The sequence below is a fragment of the Fundulus heteroclitus genome, chromosome 2 (genome assembly GCF_011125445.2).
Source record: "Fundulus heteroclitus isolate FHET01 chromosome 2, MU-UCD_Fhet_4.1, whole genome shotgun sequence".
NCBI lineage: Eukaryota > Metazoa > Chordata > Actinopteri > Cyprinodontiformes > Fundulidae > Fundulus > Fundulus heteroclitus.
In genome coordinates, this window is record NC_046362.1 from 33,931,754 (window position 1) to 33,959,469 (window position 27,716).

The 27,716-nt window shown below is 40.2% G+C and overlaps 1 protein-coding gene across 1 annotated transcript in view; it reads left to right on the top strand.

Annotated features, from left to right (window-relative positions):
• The window catches only part of st3gal2 (ST3 beta-galactoside alpha-2,3-sialyltransferase 2), a 69,443-nt gene that overhangs the window by 15,317 nt on the left and 26,410 nt on the right, over nucleotides 1–27,716 (top strand). The window contains exon 2 of the mRNA XM_036126062.1: nucleotides 23,927–25,666. Within this exon, the coding sequence (XP_035981955.1) occupies nucleotides 25,256–25,666 (411 nt within the window). The 5' untranslated portion in view covers nucleotides 23,927–25,255. The remainder of the gene's footprint in view (nucleotides 1–23,926; nucleotides 25,667–27,716) is intronic.

Genomic DNA, 27,716 nt, shown 5'->3' on the forward strand with positions numbered 1-27,716 from the left:
TCGTTATAAAAATACTTTATCGCGCCGTGGGAGTTGGAGGGAACCAACTTGTTTTAGAGCTCGACCCAAATACAGGAAGGGGAAAAACTAGGTTACCCCGTTTCATCCTTTTTGCTCTCTGAGTGGAAGATAAAGTTGACGGCGGGCCCTTTTTTTATTCGCAGGATACTTGCTGCCGTTCGGGAGGGGCAGAGTGTTGTAATCCCCTTCTGTTTTATTCCACACGGTCTGCCTGTTCGTCATTCAGCTGAGTCTGACGTGCCCTCTGAGGGCAACTCTTTCTCAGAAAGGCCGTCGGTTTGGGAATGGAGGACGTTTCAGGTGGACCAGCTGGTGTGCCAAACGTGTCCCATCTGTGCCCTCATCAAGCATGCCGGTGTGAAAGCATCGCCGCAGACTCATCACTTTTCTGCAAGGCTTAAGCTTTTTCCGTTCTGTCGTTTTTGCGTCGTGCTCACCGGCTTCTGGTTTCTCTCGCCTCTTGTCGAATCGACCTTAAGCTGTTTGAAATGCGAGGTTTCGCACGTTTGAAAGCGTTGAAACAAATTGAATGAGCCGACGTGTTTTAATGGATTTAGTTTAACCTGTTTGTTTGTTTTTTTTCATTGATGTGTGATGAGAAGCTGACAGAAATCAAAGGTTAATACACAGAGGCTCGCTGAGTTGTATTAAAGGTATACTATGCAACCGGGGTTAATTTTCCAGCGAGGCTCCCCCCAGAGGGCGAAAGTAAAAGTGCACTGTCGTAAAGATGCTCAGCTGTTCTGGATTCTCCGTCAAGCCAGGTGCGGTTGTTTTGAGCTTAGCAGACAGTCATTGTTTGTACTGCCGTTTTTTTTACTTTTCGTTGCGTTCGCCTAACACAGTGAAAATATGAACATCAGGGTTTCCCGCAGTGCTATCTTGGCGAGGCGGCCGGCAAACTCACGCTACCGCCTCGCCAACATAAAAAAAAATAAAAAATAAAAAATAAAAAATAATAATAATAATAATAATAACTCGATATGCTTGCATGTTTATTTGACGTTAACACGCGGTTCTTTGTTGTTGCTTTGGCGCGTGCATATAGTGAATGGCAGGGCAAAAACACATGGAGTTCTCACCGTAAAGCAAGACCGACTCTCGCGGTCTTGCACCAGACTTCTGAGCCTGTGGGTGCGGGCCGAGGGCTCCTGCAATAGCAAGTACGGTATTTCCCCCACAGACCATCAGGGCGGCCGAGAAAACCTTTGTTCGACCTGAAATGACTCATTTAATCATCCAAAACGGTATGGAACACATTAATTAACTGAAAAATGTTGCATAGTATGCCTTTAAGTGTTGATGGATGCTTTTTGCTCTGGTAATCTGCTCCTAACAGGAGAAGATGTAAGACTTTGTTTTGCTTCTCAGACCTTAGCGTCAACCTTCTCCTCCTGTCTTGCGTCGGGTCGTCTCTGCAGCAGCAGCAGCAGCTGGCACTGGGCCTCAGGACAGAGGGCCAGTCTTCACTTTATTATTCCTCTCGCCTTTCGCAGGTCTCCAGAGTAATGGAAGGACCAGGAGGAGGAAGGCTGAAAGGCCCAGCAGGGAGGAGGGAGTTAGGGAGGGAAAATACCACATTATGTTGAAATCTATGTAGAATTCAACCTGGACCGTCTGAGCATGTTCGCTCAGGAGGTGACATTTTAAAAAGTACTTATCTGATTGGAAAAAACAGCAGAGACACAGAAAATATGATAAAAATCTGCCCTTTAAACATTCATGGCTGCCAGACTGACTAGAACTACCAGATAGAAATAAAAAATGTTTTACTGGGATTTCTGAGGCGGTGATCCTCGACCGGAGGAAGAGGGTCAGTCTCTGCCTCCAGCGGAGGAGTTCAAGGATCTCGGTGTCTTGTTCAGCAGTGATGATAAGACGGAGCGGGAGATGGACAGATGAATTTGAGCTGCTCCGGTCTGTGGCGGTGAAGAAAGAGCGGAGCCAAAAAGCGAAGCTCTTTATTTGCCGGTTCCTCTAGGTTCCAACCGTCACCCGTGGTCATAAATTAAATAAATTGATCCTGGACACAAGAGGCTGAAATGAGCTTCCTCTCCAGGGTGTCCAGGCTCAGCTTATCCACCTTATTTTCCGACGCGGAAGTAACTATGGGTCCAACTTCGGGTTTTTTTTGTGTGGCACTTTCGTTTCAGCGCTTCCCTCGGCCAAATAACATTAGCTTGACTGAAATGATAAACTGTCGCGGCAACATTTCCAAAAAATTTCAGAGCGATCGAAGTGGCAGGTCAGTACCAGAGCCTCAAACTATTCATGACTGAGAGGATGACTTGAAAAAGCCCCCTAGGGGACGTGGGGAATTTTTTTTATTTTTGCGTTACCTCGCAAAAACTTTTGCGTTCCCTCGCAAAGTGCATGTTTCCGAAAAGTGCATGCCTGCCGAGATATGTATTCCCGTCGAGGGAGCGCGCCTTGCTCTGCACAACTGAATATCGACGAGAAAACGGATTCAAATTTGACCAACGCACTCACTTGTTCTTAAAATAATGATACCAAAACGTTTTAATATACGTCTTGTGGGGAAAAAACTGTGGTTATTTGACAGATTCATTTACAAAAAATAAACCGTGAGAGCCGACGTGAGTTTTGAAACTGCAAAAGTTTCTCTTAAGCGGAAGATCAAACTTGCATCTGCACAGCACAGCGTTCACAGACAAGTGTGATGCATTCGCTAGCGTCAGAAAGCTATGGTGCATTCATGAGCATAGGACATTTCAAATTTGCAAAGAAAGAGGCTTAAAACGGAACAGAACTTAACTCATACAATAATGTGTCTATCCAGAAACAGTGTGGGCTTTCTTACAATACTGAATGCTCTATAATTGTATTTCTGTTATATTTTGATTATGCACATCTGCTAGCTTTTTATTCTGAAAAATCTAATGTCCCATCTAATGTCAGTATTTTAAGAACAAGTAAGTGCGTTGGTCAAATTTGAATTTGTTTTTCTCGTCGATATTCAGTTGTGCAGAGCGAGGCGCGCTCCCTCCACAGGGGATACATATCTCGGAAGGCATGCACTTTTCGGAAACAAGCACTTTGCAAGGGAACGCAAAAGTTTTTGCGAGGGAACGCAAAAATAAAAACAAAATCCCCATGTCCCCTAGGGGGCTCTGTAAGAAGTGGCCTCATATATATTTTTAACCATTTTGTGTGCGGATGGCTCTGCTATGCGACTTTATCGAGGCGAACCGGGACGGCCGGAGCGCTCTGGTGCTGCGGCTCCAGGGGAAGTCCTTCAGGCTGATGGATCGTCTGAGTCAAAAACATACTGGCTGTTGCCTTGTTGTGATTTGATTGCTGGTGAGTTAATTTTTACAAAGATAGCAGTGCTAAATGTTTGGGATTGAGCCGATGTGGTAAAAGGATATCAAAACGTTCTGCCTACTTCATGTTTAGGCTTGAAGTTTGAAATTGTACCAATCTGATGTGGTCTCAAAGCTCTTGATGCAAGCTTTAGAATGAAGCTGTAACTTTATTTCTAGTTTATTTTTTAAGAGTATCAGTTTTAAAGGAAGTAGTGCGCCTCAAATCCACAGCTCTTGTTCACGGTCAATGATTAAAATACTCCTGCTCCACGTAAACGTTTCTTTTACATCTGTTATTATGACAACATCTAACTGTACAAACGCTCCCGGTCTTCCTTGAAATCATAATGACGAATAATTTGGTACATAGTAGCTGAATGAGTCGCTTTTTAGTCAGCTAAACAGTGAGGGACCGGAAGTCTCTCACAAAAAAAAAACCATCAACTCGCTGTCTCCGTATTTCCGTCTATAATAAGGTGGATAAAAGGACCTGAGGTAAAAGTAGAGCCGCTGCTTCTCCGCATCGAAAGGTTGGTGGTTCGGGCATCTGATCAGGATGTCCCCTGGTTGTGTGCAGTGACAAGTAAATGGGTAAAAACAAAGAGCAGGAGAAACATGCTGTTTTTTGATGCTTTGACAGCTCTGCAGCACTTTTTTTTTGACTAAATCAAAATCATTATTTGGAACCTCCCTTTAAGTCCCCCCGTGTACTTATTTATGGGCAAATACAACTCTGTCTAACGTAGATACAGAGAATAAAAATCCTAAAAACAAAAACTATTGAAGACAAAATGCCTTGGTGGTCGAGCAGAGAGAGTTTCGTCACCATTTGATTTGTTTCAGTACAAACTTATGGGAAGATAGAGGGAACAGAACCGGGCACAGAAAGAAAATGACTGCAGTAAAATTACAGTGATCTGGGAATATTTAGGCCACGGTGAGAGGAGGTTATTGATCGCAGCTTAAAGGCAGACGATGCAGAACTCATGAGCAAAATGCAATTCCAGTAAATAGAGATAAATGGGAACGCTGCTGCGAAGCAAATTGCTGCTGCCTGAAAATGTGCTTAAAGCTAATTTGTGGATCTGGGGAAATCAGGTGAAGCAAGGTATCAAAGTTCAGGTGAGATCTTTTCATATTTCCATGCAGAAATCACTTAAACATAAATGACATATTAAATTTGAAGCAGAATGGTGGTTACAAGGAGCTTTTGCAATAAAGTGCATTCATTATCTCATCTTCTGTCTTGCAGAAGAAAGCATAAAGCAATATTAATGATTATTAATGATTGCAAACAGTAACGCAAGAGATTTTGAGTGTAATTAACTAACATTGCACAGAATCACTTTGATTTTGAACAAATTATATAATGATCAATGAATTGAGGAATGATTGTGGTATTAAGGTTTCTACCCAGCTGAGTTGTGAGGGGAACTGAGCAGTAAAAGCAAAGCAGAAAGGGAACAATGTAGCAAACAAAGAAGAGTAATTGCAATAATGTAATAAGGGAAATATTACATTATAGCAAGGGAATAATAAGGGAATGCATTGGTTATAAGTAAAAAGGTTTGTTTTGTTAAAGAATATGTTTTCATACTCTTTATGAAAACATATTCAGGATACAATTATACAATCAATATGGACTTAAAGTGCAGGCTCTCAGATGTAATTTGAGAGTATTCATATACACATTGGAGCAAGGGTTTAGGAATTACAGCTCTTTAATACATAGCCACCAGGGAATAGATAACAAAAATAGATAACAAAGCTGCATGGACTCTTCCCTCGTTAACCTGTCATCAATTAAGCAGTTAAAACGTCTGGAGTTGATTCTGGGTGAGGCGCTTGCATTTGGAGCTCTCCATGGAAGTGAAACAGATCATCCTGAGACTGAAAAGAAGAACAAATCCATCAGAGAGACAGCAGAAACGTTAGGAGTGCCCAGAACAACAGTTTGGTACATTCTGAGAAAAAAAAAAAGAGTCCAGAGGTGAGCTTGGAAACTTAAAAAGGCCCGGACATCCACGCAAGACAGCAGTGGATGATCACAGAATCCTTTCTATGGTGAAGAAACCTAAGTCTACTATTAAAAGAAGACTTCATGAGAGTAAGTACAAAAGGATTCACCACAAGGTGCAAGCCATTTATCAGCCTCAGAAATAGAAAGGCCAGAATTGACTTTAGCCATAAAACACCTGAAGAAGCCAGCCTTCCAGTTCTGGAACAGCATTCTTTGGACAAATGAGATTAAGAACAACCTGGACCAGAATGATGGGAAGAAGAAAGTCTGGAGAAGAACTGGAACAGCTCATGATCCAAAAAGCGCATCTGTAAAGCATGACGGAGGCAGTGTGATGGTACGGGCCTGCCTGGCTTCCAGTGGCTCTGGGTCACTTGTGTTTATCGATGATGTGACAAAAAACAGAAGCAGCCGGGTGATTTCTGAAGTGAATAGAGATTCTCTTTCTGCTCAGATTCAGACAAATGCAGCAAAGTTGATTGGACGCCGCTTCTCAGTACAGATGGACAACGATCCAAAACATACTGCACAAGCAACCCAGGACTTTTTTTTTAAAGCAGGATACTTGTTTACCAGGTCTCAACCCAATGGAGAATGCATTTAATTTGCTAAAGACAAATCTTAAGGCAGAAAGACGCACAAACGAGCACAAACTGAAGACAGCTGCAGTAAAGGCCTGTTAAAGCGTCACTAAGGAGGAAACCCAGCGTTTGGTGATGTCCACGGTCCCAGACGTCATTGCCTGCAAAGGATTCTCAACAAGACATTGAAAAGTAACATTTTACTTGAGGTTATGTTTATTTGTCCGATTACTTTTGAGCCCCTGAAATGAGGAACGTTTGTAATAAAATTGCTACAATTCCTACATGTTTAATCATATATTTTTGTTCAACCCCTCGTATTAAACCTTAAAGTCTGCACTCCGATCACATTGTAGTTGTTTCAGTTCAATTCCAACGCGGAGCCCAAATCATGAAGATTGTGTCACTGTCCAAATATTTCTGGGCGAGTTGGTAAACTTGCGTGATGGACTGTTCAAAATAAACGAGACAGGTGGTTTTCAGTAAGAGATGTGAAACAGAAAGACCAGCTGAGAATAGAAATAAAACAGTGGTAAGAGCAAAGAAACCAGGAAGAACCTTGAACCGGGGTTCTTGTGACATTTAATGGTGAGGAACTGAGAGATGTCGAAGAAGTGATGAGCTGGACCGCTTGGTCTGAAAAGCATCAGCAAAGAGAACATTTTTCATGCTAATATCATTCAAAAATAATCACAATTACTCTAATTGCAGCTGAATATCTCTTGTAGATTGTTAAAAAGAAAATAAGGTAAAAAAAAACCACAAATAGGTACAATCAAACCCAAGATATCATTGATTCTGGTTTAAATACTGTAACAATAGGGTCACCTGTGTTTAATGTTAGGTAAGGGTGGTCATCACGGGTAAAGCTGAGGAGTTCATTATAAGAGAAAATACCTGCTAATAGCCTTAAGTCGCTTTTCTAAGATTTGTTTAATTAGGGAGACGAATACGGACTCCTTGAAGCACATCATTGTTTGTTTTTTCTTCTGTTTGTTCTAATGTTTTGTTGCAGTTAATTAAATTCAGTTCAATTGATCCCACAGGGAAATTAAATGTGATAAATTATCAGTTCGCTGGTTTTCTGTAACGTTGTCTCATTTACTCATCTTCCTCCCTTTCCTTGTCTTTGATTAAAAAAACAAAACAAAAAAAAAACATCTAAATGTGTGGTTCTATTGGAAACATTGCGATAAATTGTACAATTTGTTAAAAACTGCAAAAGATTTCCCCAGTAGACTGGGACAGGATTTGGGCTAAAAGAGCAAAAAACCCAGCCGACTGTGGAGCAGAAACAAAACAGCAAGACTGAGCGGCTCGTAGAAAACCTTAACACTGACTGGATTGGTGTTTTGATCCTGTTTACTGATTTTACACCATCACAGCTTACATCTAATGTCAGATTTTCCCTCAGGATCTTGAGCATAGGGAAACGTTCTTTGAAAGACTCACTATCCCTCCTGTAATTATGCCTTCAGAACTTCACTCTTACCAGGGCCTACAATGAATTTGTCAACTTCTTTGCAGAGATCTGAACAGAAACAAAACTGAAGTTATTATCTTTGGATCTAAGAATGAACAAACTAAAATCAGCAGCAGCTTCAGTTCTTACAGCTACAAACTAGAGATCAGGCCTGAAATCTGGGTGTAGTGATGGACTCAGACCTGAACCTTCAAGGACACAAAGTCACAAAGTCAGCGTTCTAGCACCTGCAGAACATTTCCAGGATTAAAGGACTGATGTCCCAACGAGATCTAGAGAAACTCATCCATGCGTTTATCTTAAGTCTCATTGATTACTGTAACTTCTTCATGGGTTACCCTAAAAAAAAATAAAAAATAAATCAGACAACTGCAGCTGATCCAGAACGCTGCTGCTCGCGGTTTCACTAAAACCAGGAAGATAGAGAACATCAGCCCGGGTCTAAAGTCCTTCCACTGGCTCCCTGGATCTCAGAGAATAAACTTTAACATACTTCTGCTAGTTTATAAATCCCTGAATGGCTTAGCACCTAAATACATTAGACCTGTTGTTGCTGTTATCAGCCCTCCAGACCACTCAGTGTCATGTTTTGGTTTTGTTGAACCCGAAATCAGCCGCACCAAAGAGCCACGTTTTAAGAGTCTTTATTGTAAAGGGTGAGTCGTGGAGATAGAGACCAGAGACAGTACCAGACTGATGCAGACGAGAGAGGGTGGAGATGACTGGAGCTGGATCAGTCAGCCCTGAGGGAAGACAGGAAACCAAGGCAGGGAATGCAGACGTGAGGCATGGCCGAGGTAGGGATGATGACGATGGCAGGAATCAGTGGCTGAGAGAGGGACTGGGCTTTATGGAAGGAGGAAGGTGCCAGAAAATGTCCATAGTGCAGCGGGCAAAGCTGCACCATGACACTCAGGTCTTCTGGTTCTGGTCTACTCTGCATACCCAGAACCAGAACCAGACATGGAGAAGCAGCATTTACTTCCTATGCTCCACAAATCTGGAACAAACTTCCAAAAAACCGCAAATCAGCAGAAACACTGAGTTCCTTTAAATCCGGACAGAAAACCCGCCTGTTTAGAGCTGCTCTCAGCCATAATAACAGGAACGCTGACCAACATGTTTGGTGTGTGTTGATGTTTTCACCTGATACAATTCAATATTTGTTACTGGTCTCCAGGGCTTTGAACCGATTTTTTTTTTCCCAATCGGTTCGTTCTGATCAGAAACGGAATTATAACGTTTCCGGTTATGAGTTCCACCAATAAATTGACGTTCCTGAACCGGTTAGAACAAAAAAATACTGTTCCCAGAACGGTTAATTTCGTTCCTGTCAGCTGTTTAATGCTATAGAATTATGTCACATCTTTCTCATCCAGCTTAAACCAGCTATTGATATTGTGTTTGGAATGAGCGTTTTACTTAACGACAGATCGTAATTTACCTCTTATTTAAGATGTGTAGCTCTAGTGGAGACACCACTCTCTCTCCATTCAGTCAGCGAATCATTGAGCTATATAAAACACTGGAGTGCTGATTTTGCCGAAAAACTGAAGTCACTGGCCGCCATCTTGCTCCTCCCTACTCTCACAGAATACCATAGGATTTGGTTGCAACAACAAGCAGTTTTCTGGCTGTGTGAAAACGTTTCATAGGTAATTCTACAGCCAGTGGATGTACTAACACTATCAACTACTAGGAAACTAGGTGCTGAAATATTTTACATGTTATTCATATTAAATATACATATATGTATACATAAGTATGTGTATATGTATATATATGTATACACATATGTAAATATATGTTTTTGTATATTGTTATTTATATATTTATAAATGTTTAACATATATATTTAAATGAATAAAATGCTAAATATTTCAGCACATGACTTTCTCAGTACTTGATATTTTTAGAACATAACATAAAAGTATATGGCATTTGACATTTTAAAAGTCTTAAGCCCCCCTGAACATGATAAAATCCTCGTTATTCGATGCTGTAGCGCACATATTCCCTTGTTACTGGGGGGAAATAGGGAGTACCAATATGGCGGCTGGTGGCTTCAAAGCGACTCGTTCAAACAGCCGGTGATTAGCACTCCAGTGTATTATATAGCTCAGTGCAGCGAATGTGTGATGTGACGTCACACAGGAAGTGAACCTCAGCCGTCATGGTAACGTGCGCAGGAAAATAATAATTATTTTTTTTAGTTAATTAGGCAACGAAAACTTTGAGGAACAAAATAAAACCGGTATTAACCAGTTACCATTATTTTAAAATAAGTGTTACAGTTCCAGAACATAAAAAACAACAACGTTTCCGGTTTCGTTTCTGTTCCCTATAAAATACAAAAAGTTCCCGGTTTTCGTTTTCGTTCCTTGAACCGGTTCAAAGCCCTACTGGTCTCACAACCACTGGCAGTTCCAATGTGTTCATGATGTTTTTATGTTTTCACGATGTAAAGCACTTACTGCTGAAATGTGCTACACAAATAAACTTGACTTGACAGAGTCACACGTTCTAGATTCTGACCCTGGGAAATATTCTGTAACTTTTTGATTTAAACTGCTGTCATGTCCACAGTTTCATCTCCACACGTACAGTCTGTACATCAAAATGTAGGTATTTCTGTCTACTTCCAACCAGGGTGTCCTCCGTGGCTGTAGCCATGAGTACAGAGAGCGGACGCTGAGACTTATACCCGTTATAGTCTTGCTCCTCATATTTCTTTCCAAACTGGAGCTGAAGGGTCTCTGTAACCGCTAATATTGCCTACATAAAACACAGTTGACCCATAAAGGTCCGCTAGAAGGTTCTGCAACTAATGGTCTAAAAACGTGTTTTCAGAGAAAGTTATAGTTTTCCCAAAGGCACAGTCCCTGTTTAAATTTTACTGGACAGAAGATAAACAGATGACTCAGCATTTTCTGAGCCCATGGTACTGACATTGTCACCTTCCTCGTTCTTCATCATGGATCCCCCAGTAGATCTTCATCGCTGATTAAAACCTATCGCACCAATCAGCCCTAAAAGCCTCGCAGGGCAAACAGGAAGAGGTGTTCACAGGTACTTTCAAAATAAAGCTCACAGATCCTACTCTATATAAAAGACTAGCTCTGCCATAAATTAGATTATTCCAAACCCAGCAGGCTTAACATATAAGCCGGCTGGGTTAAACTGATTTATTGCTTAACGTACTTAGCATTTATCAGTTTGTCGCTACTGATCTAATTTGTCCTAGTAATGTGCTGTATTGTTAGAAAACAGAAAACATCGTACAGCCTCAGGGATGATAAACCATGAAAAGCAGATGAAGCTAAAAATTTGTATGTATCGTCTTTGGAGCCGTTGTTTTTTTTTTTCAGAGAGTGTCCAAGTTGTGTAACATTGTGTTGTGGAAGCCGAGGAATTTGGGTTAAGTAAAAAAAATAAAAGACCTTGCTGCTTAGTTTAAATTTACTTGCTTTGTGCTGTAATCCTGTTGTATAACTGGTTCTTGTTGCAGTGTATAACATCACGGGTCTCCTTTCTTGCTGTATTTTCACTCTTTCTGCCCTCCCCTCCCAAATGCTCCTTGGAATAGGCGTCTAAATCTGAAAACACCGGTCCGGGTTGCCATTCGGTTGTTGGAATATGTATGCATGGTTAAGCTGTTTATCCCTGCTGATCCTCGCTGTGCATATCTCCTTAAAATACGCCGTAAAAGCAAAGAATTATACGTCACAACAAAACGAGACAAAGTGTTTGATGACATACATGACCTCCATGATGTATATAATAGTTGATATTCCTAGAAAGCTTAATCATCCTTACTTTAAAAGGCACATCATGCAAAATCCACTTAATTTTTTTAGTCCTTAAATAAATTTTGTTGTGTAGTTGGAGGCTCTGGGATAACAGAAAACTTTAATCTAGTCTGTCCAGGAGCTGCATAGATGCCTTTATATCCTTTTTGCGTCCTATATTTCAAGCCATTTAGTTTTCTCTGTTCTTTGTTGTGTTTTTCATACAATCACATCACAGTATTTGCTGTGGAGCTGCCAAACAAGGTCATGGACTTCTCGTAGATCCGCCATTTTTTTTGTTTTTGTTTTCTTGATGCAACAAGTGGCTAAGTCATCGGCTGTTCATTACTCCGTCTCTCAGCATACCACAAAAATGGCCGATCGGGGTGGAGTGAAAGGGTCGGTGACCTGGAGGGAGGGGTGTAAGAACCGCCTCCTTTAGATTTAAAGTGACAGCACCAAAACGAGTTGCCCTCAGACGCACCTTAGAACAGCGGTAAAAAGAGGGAACGTGGGGGTAAATTAACGCAGCATTGAAACCAAAGCATTGCAGCTGCACTTTATATGGACCACAAGAATTTCAATGTAAAAAGGAAGAACTGGAACGCATATGTCCTCTTTAATCTGGAGTTTAACTGATGTTTTAATTTAAAACCAGCGGAAGAGCTGTAATAATGGACTCTGGGATGTTTTATTTCTCATGCAGAGATGCTCCATTGGGTTTGATGCAGTTTGTCCCTCACTCATTATAATTTTAATTAATGGTGGAAGTCGAGTGTATAATACGGTCTAAGTGATGTGGGAACTAATTAAACATGGAGCAAAAGAACAACCATCAGTTTGGTTCTTAATTTGTGGTTTTTCTGGCTTTTGAAACGATCAGAAGTCTCCAACGGCAGATAATGTTTCTTCTTCCCTTTGTTCGCTGCAGCTGGTTTATTGGTGAATTCTTATTTGTCTTTCCATTTAGAACAGAATAGAAATAACCTTTTCTGATCTCAGTGGGTGTCTCATTTGTGGCTTCCCAGCTCATACCTTCACTTAGGTGTTGCGGCACCTTGGCAACAATATGGTCTAGCGTCAGTTTTTTACTCCACAGAAATTTGTTTTCAAAATCAATAAATGTAAATTTATCCCCATTTATTTATTGTGTGCACTAGATCCAAAAACAGCCAAAAAACGTTTTTTATTTTGTTTATTGTGGACTAGTTAATTTTGAACAGAAGTCATTTTTATTTTTATTTTAAGGGTTGATTTTTTTCATTTGTTAATTTTTATACAAATAAACCTTTAAGTCATTAAGAAGCACTTGAAACACTGTTATTGCCTCCTTGTTTCAAATTATTGAAAAAAATATCACAAATTCAAATCAAGTTTAAGGACTTTCTTATCTGATACTAATTTAGACAATTTTAATAAAATAAGCAGAGTATTACTTAATCACTTTCTTACTGTTATTAGCAAAACAGAAAGGAAAAATAAAGAATATATATATATATATATATATATATATATATATATATATATATATATATATATATATATATATATATATATAATTTATTTTTTATTTATTTTATTTTTTTCTTCATTGAAGTATTGTTACATACGTTTATTGCTTTTGAGCAGAGCGGCTGTAAATTTTATTTGGGAAAAATGTCTCCTTTTTTGTCATCTTGTCTAGGAGTTTCAGATGCCGCCCAAAAATTCCAGTTTGGACAGAAAAATTAGAGCTGGAATATAAAAGTAGTAAATTAGAGTTTGGAGGTACGCTCTCTGCACTTTGGGCTGATTTAACAGAAAATTGTCAGTCCTACAGCAGTGGGAGACACACGGGGTGAACGTAGTTAGAAACACCTACGTCTGATGTATAAAATACATGCGTAGATGGACCCTCCGAAGTGGATTATCCACTTGTTTTAATATATCAAATTTATGTCTTTAATAATAAATCATCAAAACATTGCTCACACATGTGAATTTGATCTCAATTTTTATTTTATTTTTTTGTAGAAATGTACTCCTGCATGGCCAATAATCAGGTTTCTTTAATCTAAATTGGCCCTAGTACAATTTTGGGGATGAAATTACAAGAATAAATCATAATATTGAGTGTATAAGAATAAAGAACATTACGAGAAGTAAACTCCCGTTTCAAACTCCAGGTACTAGTATTAATTTGATTGATGTGCTAAAAGGATTTGGTATTTCCTTATTTGTAAAAACAGATACCATAGTATAACTTTACAAGATGCTCAACATTCCTCATTTTAACAGAGAGGAAAGACTGTGCTTTTTTGTTTAAGTTCTCAAAAAATTGCTACTTTATTCCCTGAATTTTATGACTTTATTCTAGTAATTTCCAAAAATCATCCTCTAGAAAAGACGGTCACCAGTCTCTGGCACTGATAGTTCAGGCTAAATAGTTTGAGAACGCCTTCTCTAGAGTGTGACATCATCACACTAAGATAAACCTTTTGTATGAAAATCTGGAAAAAGAATTCACGGAATTTAAAACCTGTGTTTGTGTAAAAAAGTATCAAGATGCTGATTCAGTAGCACAGGTGATATGACTGTGACATGGAGCCCCAAACACGACTGCGTGTCTTACTGCTTTCATGAAATCTCTATTATTGTTGACAGGGAACATTTTAAAAATTAATTATATATAAAAAAAAACATTCAATGTGTTGCTACTAAAAATCATTAGCTTTGTAATTATGTTTGTTTGTATTATTGCCAATATTGTGAGTGGAAGAGTCAAAATAGTTTAAAAAAAATCCAAACAAAATAAAAGAAAACAAAGAAACGTGCAACAACATTAATAAGTCATCTTCAATGATAAAAAAACAAAAGAGAGCCAAAAAAATGAAGGGTTCTGTTGAGAAAAGCAGGCACCCTTCTTCACATCATCCAAGCAACATTTTTAGGATAAGTGGGAAAAATCTTTTATGAAATCCTTATATATATATTTTTTATCTTACTGTTATTAAAGGAGATTGTTATCCTTCACGGTATGTCATGCCAGGCAGCTGAACCGATGTTTGAACAGGTAACCTTTAAAGATGATCCATTAAAGCCGACTTCATTAAAACCTCCTGATGAATCCTGGAAAGCTCCTGAATGGGATGCAGCTCGCCGCCCTCGACACACAAAAAAAGATGTTCCGTCTAAATTATAATCTAACTAAATCATTTCAGACAAAGTGAAAGGGCAGCTCAGCTGGAGGAGAACTAAAGGATAATTTATCACTGAATTTAAGTGTCTCGGTTTTCATAAAGCCGTCTGCAGAAAGCCTCACTCCACGGCTGTATCCATGGAAACCCGCTCTCCACATCCGTCGGAAAGCGATCGTTCTTTCTCTCCTGTCTTCTGCTAATTGTGTCATTTGGAGGCACTTGAATTACATAAAAGAACTATAACTACAGCGCTCGTAATTGACATTGGCACACAGTCAGTTTTGCTTTGCAGCTCGTCTGTCCATTAGTCCTGTGACAAAATAGAATGGAATAGAAATTATTGTCATTTACTGTCCCTCAGGTGTGGAAAAGTCTGCAAACACTTACTATCTATTAATTTGTCTGTTTTTTTTTCTTGCACTTTTGCAGATTATTTACCATAAAAAAAAAAATTATAAGTCTACGTCTATCTATTGTTCAGAGCAACAGAAAGCATGAAGTCAATGGGCAATACTAGCAATGAGAAATGAAAACCAGGGAGCTTAAATGCAGAGGGATGTGTGGAGAAGAGTCACGGAGAAACAGGTGAGGGTAATCCGAAGGAGATGAGGAACAGCTGAGACCAATGAAGACAGACAAGCTGAAGAGAGGAGCGCAATGAACAGGAAAACATGGAAGGAATATAACAGGAATAATTTAAAAAAAATTACATTGAACGAACTAAGAGCATAATCCACCAAAGTATGAACTAAAATGGGACCAACTAGGAAATATCAACCGGAAAAAACAGAAATGTAAAGAAGCCTAAAACTCAAACATCTAAGAATGATAAACATAAGTGGATGACTAAAGAAAGCACAACTAAGGAAACAAAACAGCAAAGAGAAAGTTAAAATTCAATCACCAGAGAAAATCAAAACTTAAACACTTGCAGATTGTGATTGTAATTTTTACTCAGTGAGTTTTTTTTACCCGGTTAAATTAAGGAATTAATCTAATCTAGATATTTGAACAGAAGAATCCAGCTGTTCACATGGTCAGTGTCGCTGAGTTCACTCGACATTAACTTGGATTGCTCAAAGTTTATGTTAATTTGTACCATGTTAACATTTGAGTTAATTTTTGGGATTTATTTATTTTTTTATACATAAACAACGTTCTGCACCAGGTTATATCTGCTTCCTCTGCCTCAGTAAATAAATTAACTGTTTGTCTAAAACAGATGATCTGATGATCCTAAACTGCAGGACTCTCCTGAACCCAAATCCAAAGATTTAACTGTTTTTTTCCACTTCATCTCAGCTTTGTCATGTTGGGCTCCACTGTGAAGGAAAATCTACAGATCAGCACCATTCTTTGAAAGAAGTTGCTCTTGGAGGACATTTCAATCCCTCTCTTTATTCATAGCAGAGTTGTTATATTTTTCTTTTTTTTTTACCAGAACTGGGAGAAAGCCCAATCCTTTAGAGGAGAAAAAAAACCTTTGCTTAGATTAGATTAGGATGTTTCAGTGTTGACACCACACCGGACCTTCCAGCCTTTCTTCTTCTCCACATGTCCAAAACAACCAGAAGAAGTCGAGAAAAATGAAGAAAATAACTTAGCAGCTGTCTTTTGCTCTGCCGAAACCTTCAGGCTTTATGATGGTGATTTATTCATGCGCTGAGTAAAATAAAACACTCTGGAAGTTAAATACATTTTGCAAACAGAAGCGCAGGGCGTAACTTTCCTCAGCCGTCACAGAACCTGTCAGAGAGAAAGTGGAGCCAGATGGGAATTTGCATGTTGAAGGGGGGGGGGGGGAAGCATCACAGGTGCAGCGTTGTTAGAGGCAGGTGAACCAAAAAGGAAAACGTGCTGAAGACTTTCAGAAATGACAGTTCATGACCGGGTAGTGTTGCTGCCATTTGTTGACTGGAAGTTTATTGGATTAAAGGTACAGAAAAAAAAAACAGCAGAGCAAATATGAAACATGAAGTTTGATGTGATGGAAACCAAAAATGTTAATTTTTTCTGTTTTTATCTGAAGTCAGTTTGACTGGGAAGGAAGGAAGGAAGGAAGGAAGGAAGGAAGGAAGGAAGGAAGGAAGGAAGGAAGGAAGGAAGGAAGAGGGGGAAGGATGGACCGAAGGGAGGGAGGGAGGAAGGAAGGGATGGATAGAAACAAGGAAGGAAGAAAACAGGACAGATGCAAAGGATGGATAGATACAAGGAAGAAAGGAAAGAAGGACAGATTCAAAGGATGGATAGATCCAAGGAAGAAAGGAAAGAAGGACAGATGCAATGGATGGATAGATACAAGGAAGGAAGAAAAAAGGACAGATGCAAAGGATGGATAGATCCAAGGAAGGAAGGAAAGAAGGACAGATGCAAAGGATGGATAGATACAAGGAAGGAAGGAAAGAATGACAGATGCAAAGGATGGATAGATACAAGGAAGAAAGAAAAGGACAGATTCAAAGGATGGATAGATACAAGGAAGGAAGGAAAGAAGGACAGATGCAATGGATGGATAGATACAAGGAAGGAAGGAAAGAAGGACAGATGCAATGGATGGATAGATACAAGGAAGGAAGGAAAGAAGGACAGATGCAAAGGATGAATAGATACAAGGAAGAAAGAAAAGGACAGATGCATAGGATGTATAGATACAAGGAAGAAAGAAAAGGATAGATGCAAGGGATGGATAGATACAAGGAAAGAAAAAAACAACAAATAAAGGAAGAATGGAAGGATGGATCTAAGTAAAGGAGGGAGGTAAAAAGAAAGAAAGGATGTATAGATGGATCCAAGGAAATAAGAGCAGAAAGGAGGAAGGAAGGGGAAGGAAGAAATGACGGATGGAAGGGATGAAAGGATGCTAGGAAGGAAGGACACAATGAGCAGGAGACTAGAAGGCAGAAAAGGAACCAGGAGGAACCAGTCAGCGGTAGAACCTGTGTCCAGCGGATGAAGGAGGTCTTCTCAGACGTGTCAGAACGTGTCTGAGTTTTATCTTCAGCGTCACAAGCAGTCAGAGCTGGAGGAGAAGGAAGAACGAGGGCAGGGAAGGAGGAAGAGCCCAGGGGAAGTGGCTGGTGGAGGAGCAGCTTGTGACGGGTTGTTGGGAAGATGACGAGCAGCTGCTGCATCCCAGATTTAAAACGGGGAGATGGAGGAGAGCAGATAGGAGGTATCCCGGCAGGTTAATGACAGAGTGGAAACCTGTGCTGCTTACCGGCAGCAACAGGCAGAAAAATCAATGATTAAATCTGGACAGGAACTCAGGAGGACCGCTCTATAAAACCCGTCTGCAGAGATAAAAGCCCCGAGTGGCTGCAACGTTTTTCCATCAAAGGTTTCAGCTCAGATAGAAACCTGGAGCCAGCTCTGCCTGTTCCAGTCAACAAAAATCAGACCCAATTCTAAAAATGTGGAATGGGATTTTAGATCAGTTCAAATTTCACTAAGAGATAAGAATGAGGGTTCTGATTTTTCTTTTTTTCCACCAGTCTGGTACTAATTTCAGTGTTTTAATTGCTTTAATTATAAGTCCTCTTCTCTAACAGCAAAAAAATACTGTCAGCATCAAAGCTATGATTATGGTTGTTTTTTTTTTTTGGAATGTAGGCCAAATTTCTATTTAATGCAAGATAATCCAGTGTGGGCGGGGACAATGAGACCAAAAACCAATTAAAATGTTGGAAACGCCGTCGTTAACGCTCCTGAATTCATTTTAGATCAAAAATAATTTAGGATAAAACAATGAAAAGCTTAACATGGATATAAAATTCAGGTTATTTCTGATCATTTCTGTCAGTGAGGTAGTTTAGCACACCTCACAGAGCTGCGTTCACAGTCGCAGCTCTCGGATCGCTTCGTGGAAGTAAGTTAGACTATATAATTAGCCGCTTTTGTGCAGAAAATGACCAGTTTAACCGGTGCAGAGAAATCTTAGAGCCCTGCTTAAATAGAAAGGTGTCTGAAATGCATCTTCTCAGGTTTGCATCACTAGCGAATTCATTCACTGGGTCATTTTAAAGCTGTCATTGTGAAAAGTTATTCTCTTACTTTAAACTGAGTAATGTGTCCAATAAAGGATCCTCTGAATCATGCCGGTAGCATTTTGCATTAAATCTGACGGGAGCGGCTGCAGGCTCGCATTAATAGCATCTCTTGGCCTGAATGATGATGGGAAGAAATGATAAAAAAAAAATGCAAGTTACAAAGGATCTCCAATCTGATTAGAAAAAGGAGTGTAAAGGTTGGGAAAACAAACAGCTCCTGCTGTAAATCCAATTCTCACATTATAATGGCTCTGTCAGCTCTAGAGGTTAGAGAATGCTTCTGTTTGATGGGGTTCGGTCCGATGCATCGAAAAAGATCCAGTGACATAAACTCACAGAATGTTCTGTCCTCCCAGTTTATTCTGGAAACATAAAAATAAGGCAGAAATCAGTCTGAACTGCAGGCTGTTTGCCCTCTTTTTTTATTATTTTTTTCTTCTTCCCAGCATTGATTAGTTGGGTCAAGGTTGGAGGCTCTGCGGTTGGTGTTGCTGTAACAACCCAGCTCCGCTCTGCTGGCTGCCATGGAGATGCGACAATAATAGAGCGATGGAAAAATAAAACTTCTTCGACTGATGGGTGGACGCTGTGAACGGGTGCCAGGCGGTCTTGGCTGTGCAATTAGCTGGAGGATCCTTAGGGGGAGGCTGCATTCAGCTGGACGTTTCAGTCCATCACTTCATATTTGGAGATTTTTTAAATTGTGATGTCTTTTTTTCCCCCCTGAATATCATATTTCTCATTATTTAATGAAACAGTACTCCATGGCATTAGTTTGCACAGTATCTCATCTCTGTTAATCCATTTATTTCATTGTATGGGAATTAATTTTATCAGCTCAGCGGAGCGATGCAGCACACTCTTGTGTTGAATTCTCTTTAAATGTGGCAAACATTTTGTTTTGCCCGTGAAATGGTGGAAGATAAAACTGTAAACACCCTAGTTTGTATTTAAGTTGGAGCATTTTTAAAAATTAACTAATGTAAGCCGTTTTTCATTGAGGATGCAAAAATCATCAAAGCACATTTATGGTTTTCTTCTCTCTGTCTTAAATTTCTTCAACTGTTTCCTTATTCCTCCTAAAGTCCAGGAAAAATCAAAACGATAAAAAAAAAAATCATTTGAAACATGCAACTTGCTCAGAAACAGCTTGTCAGGGATTTTAGTTTTTGGATGCATCACATTTTGTTTAGAAAAGTTGCAAAAAAGCTGCAAACTATCCCGCAGAGTCTAATGGGATACTGGTGTGAAACGTAAAAGAGCAAAGCCCTGTTTGGAGGTGAGTTAGTTTACTTTCAAGCAAAAACACTATTCAAACTTGAACTTTACGGCATAAACTAGCATCTTAGTTTCCTTTCACAGTTTTCACACAATTGCAGTTTAAGGCTGCAGTTTGAGGCTTAAAAACATTATGATTTAAATTATTTTCCTCCCCAAAGGTTCGCTTCCACGTCTAGTGTTTTATAGATAAAAACCTAAGTAATTTAGTTACTTTCACCCTGTGTCTCCCACTGCTGTAGGACCAGAGCATATCTTTCATACATCACCTGCCTTGACTATATATATATATATATATATATATATATATATATATATATATATATATATATATATATATATATATATATATATATATATATATGCACATCCATAAAGTGAATCTCCTGAGACCATGCTACATTTGAAGTCACCTAAATCCTCTTTTTTCCCCCGTTCTGATGCTCAGTTTGAGCATCAAGTAGCTGTAGCCGCATCTAGATGTCTAAAAGTGGAGTTGCTGTTATGTGATTGGCTGTTTGTGTTAACGAGCTTAAACAGGAGCATTTTAAAGACAGCCTGGCTGACTTTTCCTTAATAAACCACTGAAATCATGTTTGATAGATTCAGTTTTTCTCTCTTTAAACTGCACTATTCCTGATTTGAAAAAGGCTTTTCCAAGATTTGGTCCACTGTGGAATTATGTTCTTTATCCATTTGCAGCAAGATTTTACCAGAAGATTTAAAAGCTTTGCAAAAACCTCCCTGCTGGATCACTCGCCCTCATTTTTTTTTTTTCTTGAGCTTATAATATTGTTGGAGTTAAACTAGTATTTTCACATCAAGTCTGAAACAGCAGGCGGGACATTCTACATTCAGCAGCCCAATTTCAACCCCCCAAAAAATTATGTTAAAACAGCCCGGAACAAATTCTTATTGAGCTGAACGTAACGAATTAGCAGCCTCCGTTTTCCGTCCAAACCGGAGGAACGTCTGTGACACGCAGTTTTGCAATCTGACAGCGTGTCACCGAGAGCTTAGAGATATCTGCCACAGACGAATTTCCATCCGGTGCTGCAGTAACAAACAGCAGAGCCCAGAAGTGACAGGAATTTGTTTGAAAGTTCGTCTTCCCTGCTTGGTATTCCGCTCGGGCTCTTTCAGTCTATGCGCCGTCAGTCAACATTCACACTTCAGCATTGTGACATTTTTAAAATGTATTCAGCAGATGCTGTAAGACATCCAAACTGCAGAGAAAAGACATAAAAAAATCCACCTTTCTCTGGAAGACAAGTTGAGTATTACAGAATAATGAGAAGATAAGGTGAAATTCTGACGGGGGAAAATTCGAGCAGAAAGTAAAAGTAGAATGTAAATAAAAACAAGAAATATGCCAGCAGTGTTGGACTGAGATGAGATCTAAACAGGGTAGCAAAAGGATTTTAAACATGGCAGCATAAAAATTCCAACACAGAAACTGCTCCTTAAAAGACCCGTGTCTACTCTTCATTATGTGGTACCTCAAGGCTCCATTTTCAGTTCAATTACTTTCAGTTCACTTCAGTCTTATTTATATAGCGCCAATTCACAACATGTCATCTCAAGGCTCTTTACAAAGTCAAGTTCCATCAGATCCTCCAGACAGATTGGTCAGAAAGTTTCCTCTCTAAGGAAACCCAGCAGGTTGCATCAAGTCTCTCCAAGCAGCATTCACTCCTCCTGAAAGAGCGTAGAGCCACAGTGGACAGTCGTCTGCATTGTTGATGGCTTTGCAGCAATCCCTCATACTGAGCATGCATGAAGCGACAGTGGAGAGGAAAACTCCCCTTTAACAGGGAGGAGAACCTCCAGCAGAACCAGAACCAGGCTCAGTGTGAACGCTCATCTGCCTCGACCCACTGGGGGTTAGAGAAGACAGAGCAGAGGTAAAAAAAGGAAACCCTGGCAACCTGTTTTTAATATGGGATTTAAATGACATGTCTTGGTCAAAAATAACACCAAGATTTTTTACTTTATTACCAGAGGTCAAGTTAATGCCATCCAGATTAAATGATTGATTAAGAAGTTTATTTTTTGAGGACTCTGGTCCAAAAATTACAACTTCTGTCTTGTCAGAATTTAAAAGCAGAAAATTTAAAGTCATCCAGGTTTTGATTTCATCACATGCCTATTGTTGAAGTTATTAATTGGATTCATCAGAATTTATGAATAAATATAGCTGAGTGTCATCAGCATAATAGTGGAAATGAATCCCATGCTGTCTGATAATTTTGCCAATCGGAAGCATATATATAGTAAATAGAATTGGTCCAAGGACTGAACCCTGTGGTACTCCACAAGTGACCCTAGAGTGTGAAGAAGATTTATTATTAACATGACAAACTGGAATATGTCAGACAGACCTCATTTGTTCTTGCTTCCCAAACAAGTTCTACACATAGGAGAAAAAAAAGGGGATTCTGTTTTTGCATTGATTTATCTGTAGATACATTTTTATCCAACTTATTGCTGGTTTTTGGTTATGGAGTCCGCATGTAATTAGGGTCTAGGTGTGAGAAATGAGGATTATCATGATTTCTGAAGTATTTAAATGCTTTTAATGCACAGACGTTTTGAATAGTGCATGTGTGTCAGGATTAAGGCACTGGTGGCTTGTCAAGTGGCACCCCCCATCAAAATTGTAGATGCAGTAATCATAAATGACAAAATAAAAAGTAGCTATTATATCTGTTCTCTGGTAGAATGTGCCAGACTTTTGAATTTTCAAGCTTTTGCATTCAATTTTAGGTTTATTTCAGGTTATTTGTTCATGTAATTCATATTATAAATGCAATGGGACACTGGTCAGATGAGTGTATGCTTTAAAACATTTGGCTTCCATATCACTCCATGCTGTTCTCTAATTGGTTAGCTGAAGATTCCCCTCCCTGCAGCTGTGGCCAATTAGTGCCTTCAGTGTCCGTCTTTATCCAATCAGATCAATCCATCATACCAGTCAATCAAAGTCACACTTCTGGCGGCTCACATGTTCAGGCGTAAATGTTGTTTAAACATTGCAACGCAAACAGAAAAGTCAGACAACAACAACAAGACAGGAGAGAACAACGCAGAACATTCAGCGATTTATTTACTGTGGAGTAAAAAATTCAACCAGACCAGACTTAAAAATCCAGCAGCAGGACACATTCATTTTTAAGTTTACACACATATTTCTATTGTTTATTTAAGGACCAAATGATGATCTAGGAATTAAATTTGACTGTCACCAAATGTTCAGATAATTGTTAGCTGAATAAATCAGAAAATAGGTCGTGCTGACAGTTTCACTTTCAATTTTAAGTATTCGGCATCATGAGGCGAGTAAATCCTCATCGTCCGAGGCAGGGCATTTACAAAGTATTGGATTAAAGTAATATTATTACAGGGCTGCAATATTTTAGTAGTAGTTATAAATGTGCACATGTACAACATACATGAGTTGGGTTCTTTTTTGTTTATATCTCTTAAACATCATGACACCCTGGGGTCTCTGGTGATTTAATTGGGTATGCTACATTGTCAAATACGTTGGAAGGAAACCGTGCCTCTGACATATAAGACAGGTACGCAGCAGTATGAAAGGGGCTCTGTGGTCTGTGTGGAAGACCAGGTACTAATAATCCCTCACAGTGTCCAGCTCTGCCCCTGAATTTAATGGAATATTATGTCAGGGATTTAATCCATCAGCAGATTGTCTTTATGAGGTGGAGGTGCAGATGATTCAGCTCAGCAGAAGGAAAAAAAAACAATTTAATGAATGCTGAAACTGCACAACGTATCAAACCACAATTGTTATCACAAAATCAATGTGTGCAACATTGCAATCATTAATGTGATATTTGGTGGGTTGCTATATTTCAAGTACCCATGCATGCAAATTCTGCAAGCCAACAATACGTTTTGCCTGTTGAATAGATTTTTACTGCCTTCGATGGCCGGACTTCAGCTATATTTTTACATTGGTGGGGACATGGTGTTGAAAAAAAGAAGACAAAGAGTCAGCTAAATATGATTATCCCAAAAGTATGTTGGCCCTGGTGAGAGCGAAGAGCTAAAGGCACCCTTACTTTACAGAGCCCTTTGATTGATTGTTTTTTTTTTTATTAATGTACTGTAAATTAGTTTGGATTTGACTGGATGTAAGCAACATCCATCTTTTATGCCTCTTATTTCTTTGTCTCTACAGGTTTTGTGCAAAAACGCTGTGGCCTTCAGCATTCCTGGAAAGACTGGCAAACACCAACGTCGATAATCGATCTCACAGGAAGCCTCGGGGATCTGGAGGCACAGCGAGGGAGGAAAAGAAATCTGTTACAGTGAGAGGAATGCAGCGGTAGACCTGTACCTGTAGAACGGGTCACCAGCCGGCACAAAGCGGACACTACTCCGATCGGAGTCACCTGAAGGTCAGTAACCAACCGGACGCTCCGCTGCTTAACGAGAACACCAGGCACAGCTGGTTGAAAACAATTAAATTAGTGCTTTGAACGAAGCTTAGCACACAACGGCACGACCGTGCACACTCCTGCTGAGGCCTGAAGGACAGATGCTGCCCTCACCCTGCCGCGCATCATCCCCTCAAATCCAGCGGATGGTTGTTCCTCGCTGCTTCATGTGTGGGTAAAACGTCAGACGCACACCCCCGGTACACTTCTGCAGCGAGTATGATCTATTGCTATCGCTGTGCTTTTCAGTTTTTCCCCCCGTGGGGACAGAGATGAGATAAAAGGGCTGCGCTGTGGAGAATCCGAACTTCTCATGTGAGGAAGACCTGAATTCAACAATACTCTTGTACAACGTCTCAGTGCCGTGGTGAAGTGGATTCAGACAGTGCGGACCGAAACGAGGAGCAGAGAAGGAGAAAATAGAGGAAGAGGAGGGTGTTTTTTTTTTAATGTCCATAACGAAGGACCTCCTCCCCTCTGCTGCTCCTCCCTCCGTCTTCCCTCTCTCTCTCCTCTGATCTGCCAGCGTTCCTTGGCTCCGGTGCTTCAGTGCAGAGAGGAGACGGCGATAGGAAAGGAGGCTGAGCGGAAGGAGCCGAGCGCGGCATCAACACAGGACAGAGCCTCTGCATCCCTCCTCCGGGATCTCGCTGAAGCCGCATCGTGGAGCGAAGGCAGCGCACCCACAGGGCCGGGAAAGTTTTCAAGGGAAACAAACGGGTGAATGAAGGCTGAGCTCACTGAGGAGAGAATCTGGAGAGGAGTTCGGACGCCGTCGGGTCACAGCTGCGGCGGAGAGGAGCAGCATCTCTGAGCGTGACACTAATCCATCCGCCGTCTGGGGCCCCCCCGTTCCTGCTGCTCTGACCAACGGGGCACTCTGGCGTGACGGCGGGCTCCTCCCAGTAACCAGGCCTCCAGGTACAGTGGCAGGCCCAGGGGTGGGGGCATGGCCGTGGGGGGGCCGCATCCCGTCCTCCACGCTCCACCGCGACAGAGGCTTCGGCTGGGGGTCCTGGGGCAGGGGCCCGCCCAAGGTGGCCCCCAGACTATCGGATCTCCGCCCCTGGATGAGCGGAGGGCTGGTGGTGGCGGGGGGAGGCAATCCGGGGGGAGGCGGAGGGGACAAAGGGGGCAAAGTGAGATGCTCCCGCAGACTCTGGCTTCTCCTCGGAACGCTGGCCCTCGTCTTCCTCACCTCGCTCTTCTTGTCCGTCTCGCTCCGCGGTGCCGTCGGCTTCAACTACCTGGAGCCCCCCGGGTGGGAGGAGTCCAGGCGGGTGAAGCTGGTGCCCAGCTACGTGGGGGCACACCGGCTGTCACCCCCTGAAGCGTCCCTGCAGAAAACATGTGCCTGCCCTCGCTGCGTCGGGGACCCCGGAGTCTCGGACTGGTTTGATGAGAACTACGACCCGGATATCTCTCCAGTCTGGACCAGAGACAACATCCAGCTGCCCCAAGACGTCTACTACTGGTGGGTGGTAAGTAACAACAGTCCTTATTTCATCTAAAAGCTTTATAGTGTCAGTGCATCTGCAGGTCAAATCAAATCTTTTTTTTTTCTCTTCAGACCGTCAATTGAAACCTTTTTCTTCCTCTTATCGCTCCACTCTCTTACCTTAAAGTGCATCAGTGAGCTTTATTTTGAAATTATAACCTACAACTGCTTCCTTGTTTTTGCTTTAAGCTTTTTAAGATGCAAATACTGAATTCTGCAGAACCTTGTTCTAAATTATTGATTCCCTTTAACCAAGTTTGTCCCACTGGGATCTTAAGGGATACCTGGCCAAGGTAATTAAAACCTAAAACATACCCAGAAACAGGAGCTGCACAATGTTTTCATAGGCGATCCTCATTACAGTGTTAATATGTACAATAAACCAATTGCAAAGAACAATTTATATGCAATATTTTTTGAGGAGACTATATTGGTGGTATATCATTTTTGATATATTTTCCCTGTTACCATAATATTTTATATATATTTTTAGTGGCCAGGATGCTAAAGCTCAGACTGATTGTTAGGGATGAAGAAAAACGAAAAGTCAGGATGTGTGCTTTAATCCGAACTGATATCACTGTTGCATTATTCATCAACAGTATTGCAGTTACATGTTTTCCTGATATCGTGCAGCCCTACAAGAAACCCTTGCACACAGCTGGCCTAGACTCCAGACTTTTCGCCAGGGATTTAAAGTTTTGCAGATTCATGTTGAGGAAATCTTTTTCTTTCACTTTACTTTGTGTTCCTAGGAGCGCCATTTTTAAAATGCTAATCATACACTGGAAAAAGGGAACTCAAAGTAAGTAACATTTTCTTGAAATGTTTGTGTTTTTCTTTGATTTGAGCAGGTAAATATGACTATTTACCAATGGAATAAGATTTTTGCACTTAAAGTAGGAACAATTCATCTTCATCATCTTATTTCAAGAGCAGAATAGATAATAATCTATAATAATAATAATAATAATATTTTTGGGGTAAAAATACTCATCCCATTGGAAATTTTTTTTTTTTACCTGTTCAAATCAAGGAAAAATATACAAATTTCAAGAAAATGTAAGTAGAGTAAGACAAGAGAAAAGTATCATCCAGTAACATTGCCGATTCTACCAGCTTTAGTTTTACATAAAAAGTAAGACTAACCTCTTGAATAAAAACCTAATCATGCTCTGTGAAAGGCCTGTTCTAAATAATCAAAAGCCTTTGTAGGAGTAGACGTGGCACAGTGAATTATTATCATCAGTGTAAAAATAAAAGCTGAGTCTGGATGGCTCTAAGTTATATGGAGAAAACACATGGGCCAAAAACTCAGCCTTGTGGAACGCCTCTGGGACATTTATGAAGTATAAACTGAACCATCTATCTGAACGACTGTGGGGTTTATCTACAAAAAAATAAAATAAAATTGACAACCGTTCAACTGCTTATTTTGACAAAATAAAATCTGTAAAAAAAAATCCAGTTAAAATCAAGGGATCAACAGTAATGAAGGTTCTAGAGAAATTGTAGAAAGACAGCGCTGTCATTATCAGCTTATTTAATTTTTTTAATTAGAGATGATGCAATAGAAGAAATTTTATAGGGTCTGTGGAGGCGACCATTGTTAAGAACAAGTTGCTGATTGATGTGAGAACCAGAGTTACTGGTTGATGGTGATTTCCTCCTTTTCTGGAGTTCGGGGAGAAGAGAGGCGGATGTTTGCTGGAAAGTATGTCTATACAGCTCCAAATGCCTATTTCATCAAAATCACATCATTTGTAATGTTTCCTGAAACACTCTAGAGCAGGAGTGTCAAACTCATTTTGGTTTAGGGGCCGCATTCAGCTTAATCTGATCTCAAGAGGGCCACACAAGTAAACTCATTGCAAGATCAAATAGAACTAATAAAAGTGGACTTGTTGCTGATTTTTATATTAAATGAATTTCACATTTACACAATATATTATGAATAACCTCAGTGTTTTTAAGAAAAGAATGTGTAATTTCAACAATACTTTTACTCAGTTAAACATTTACTTATGCATTAT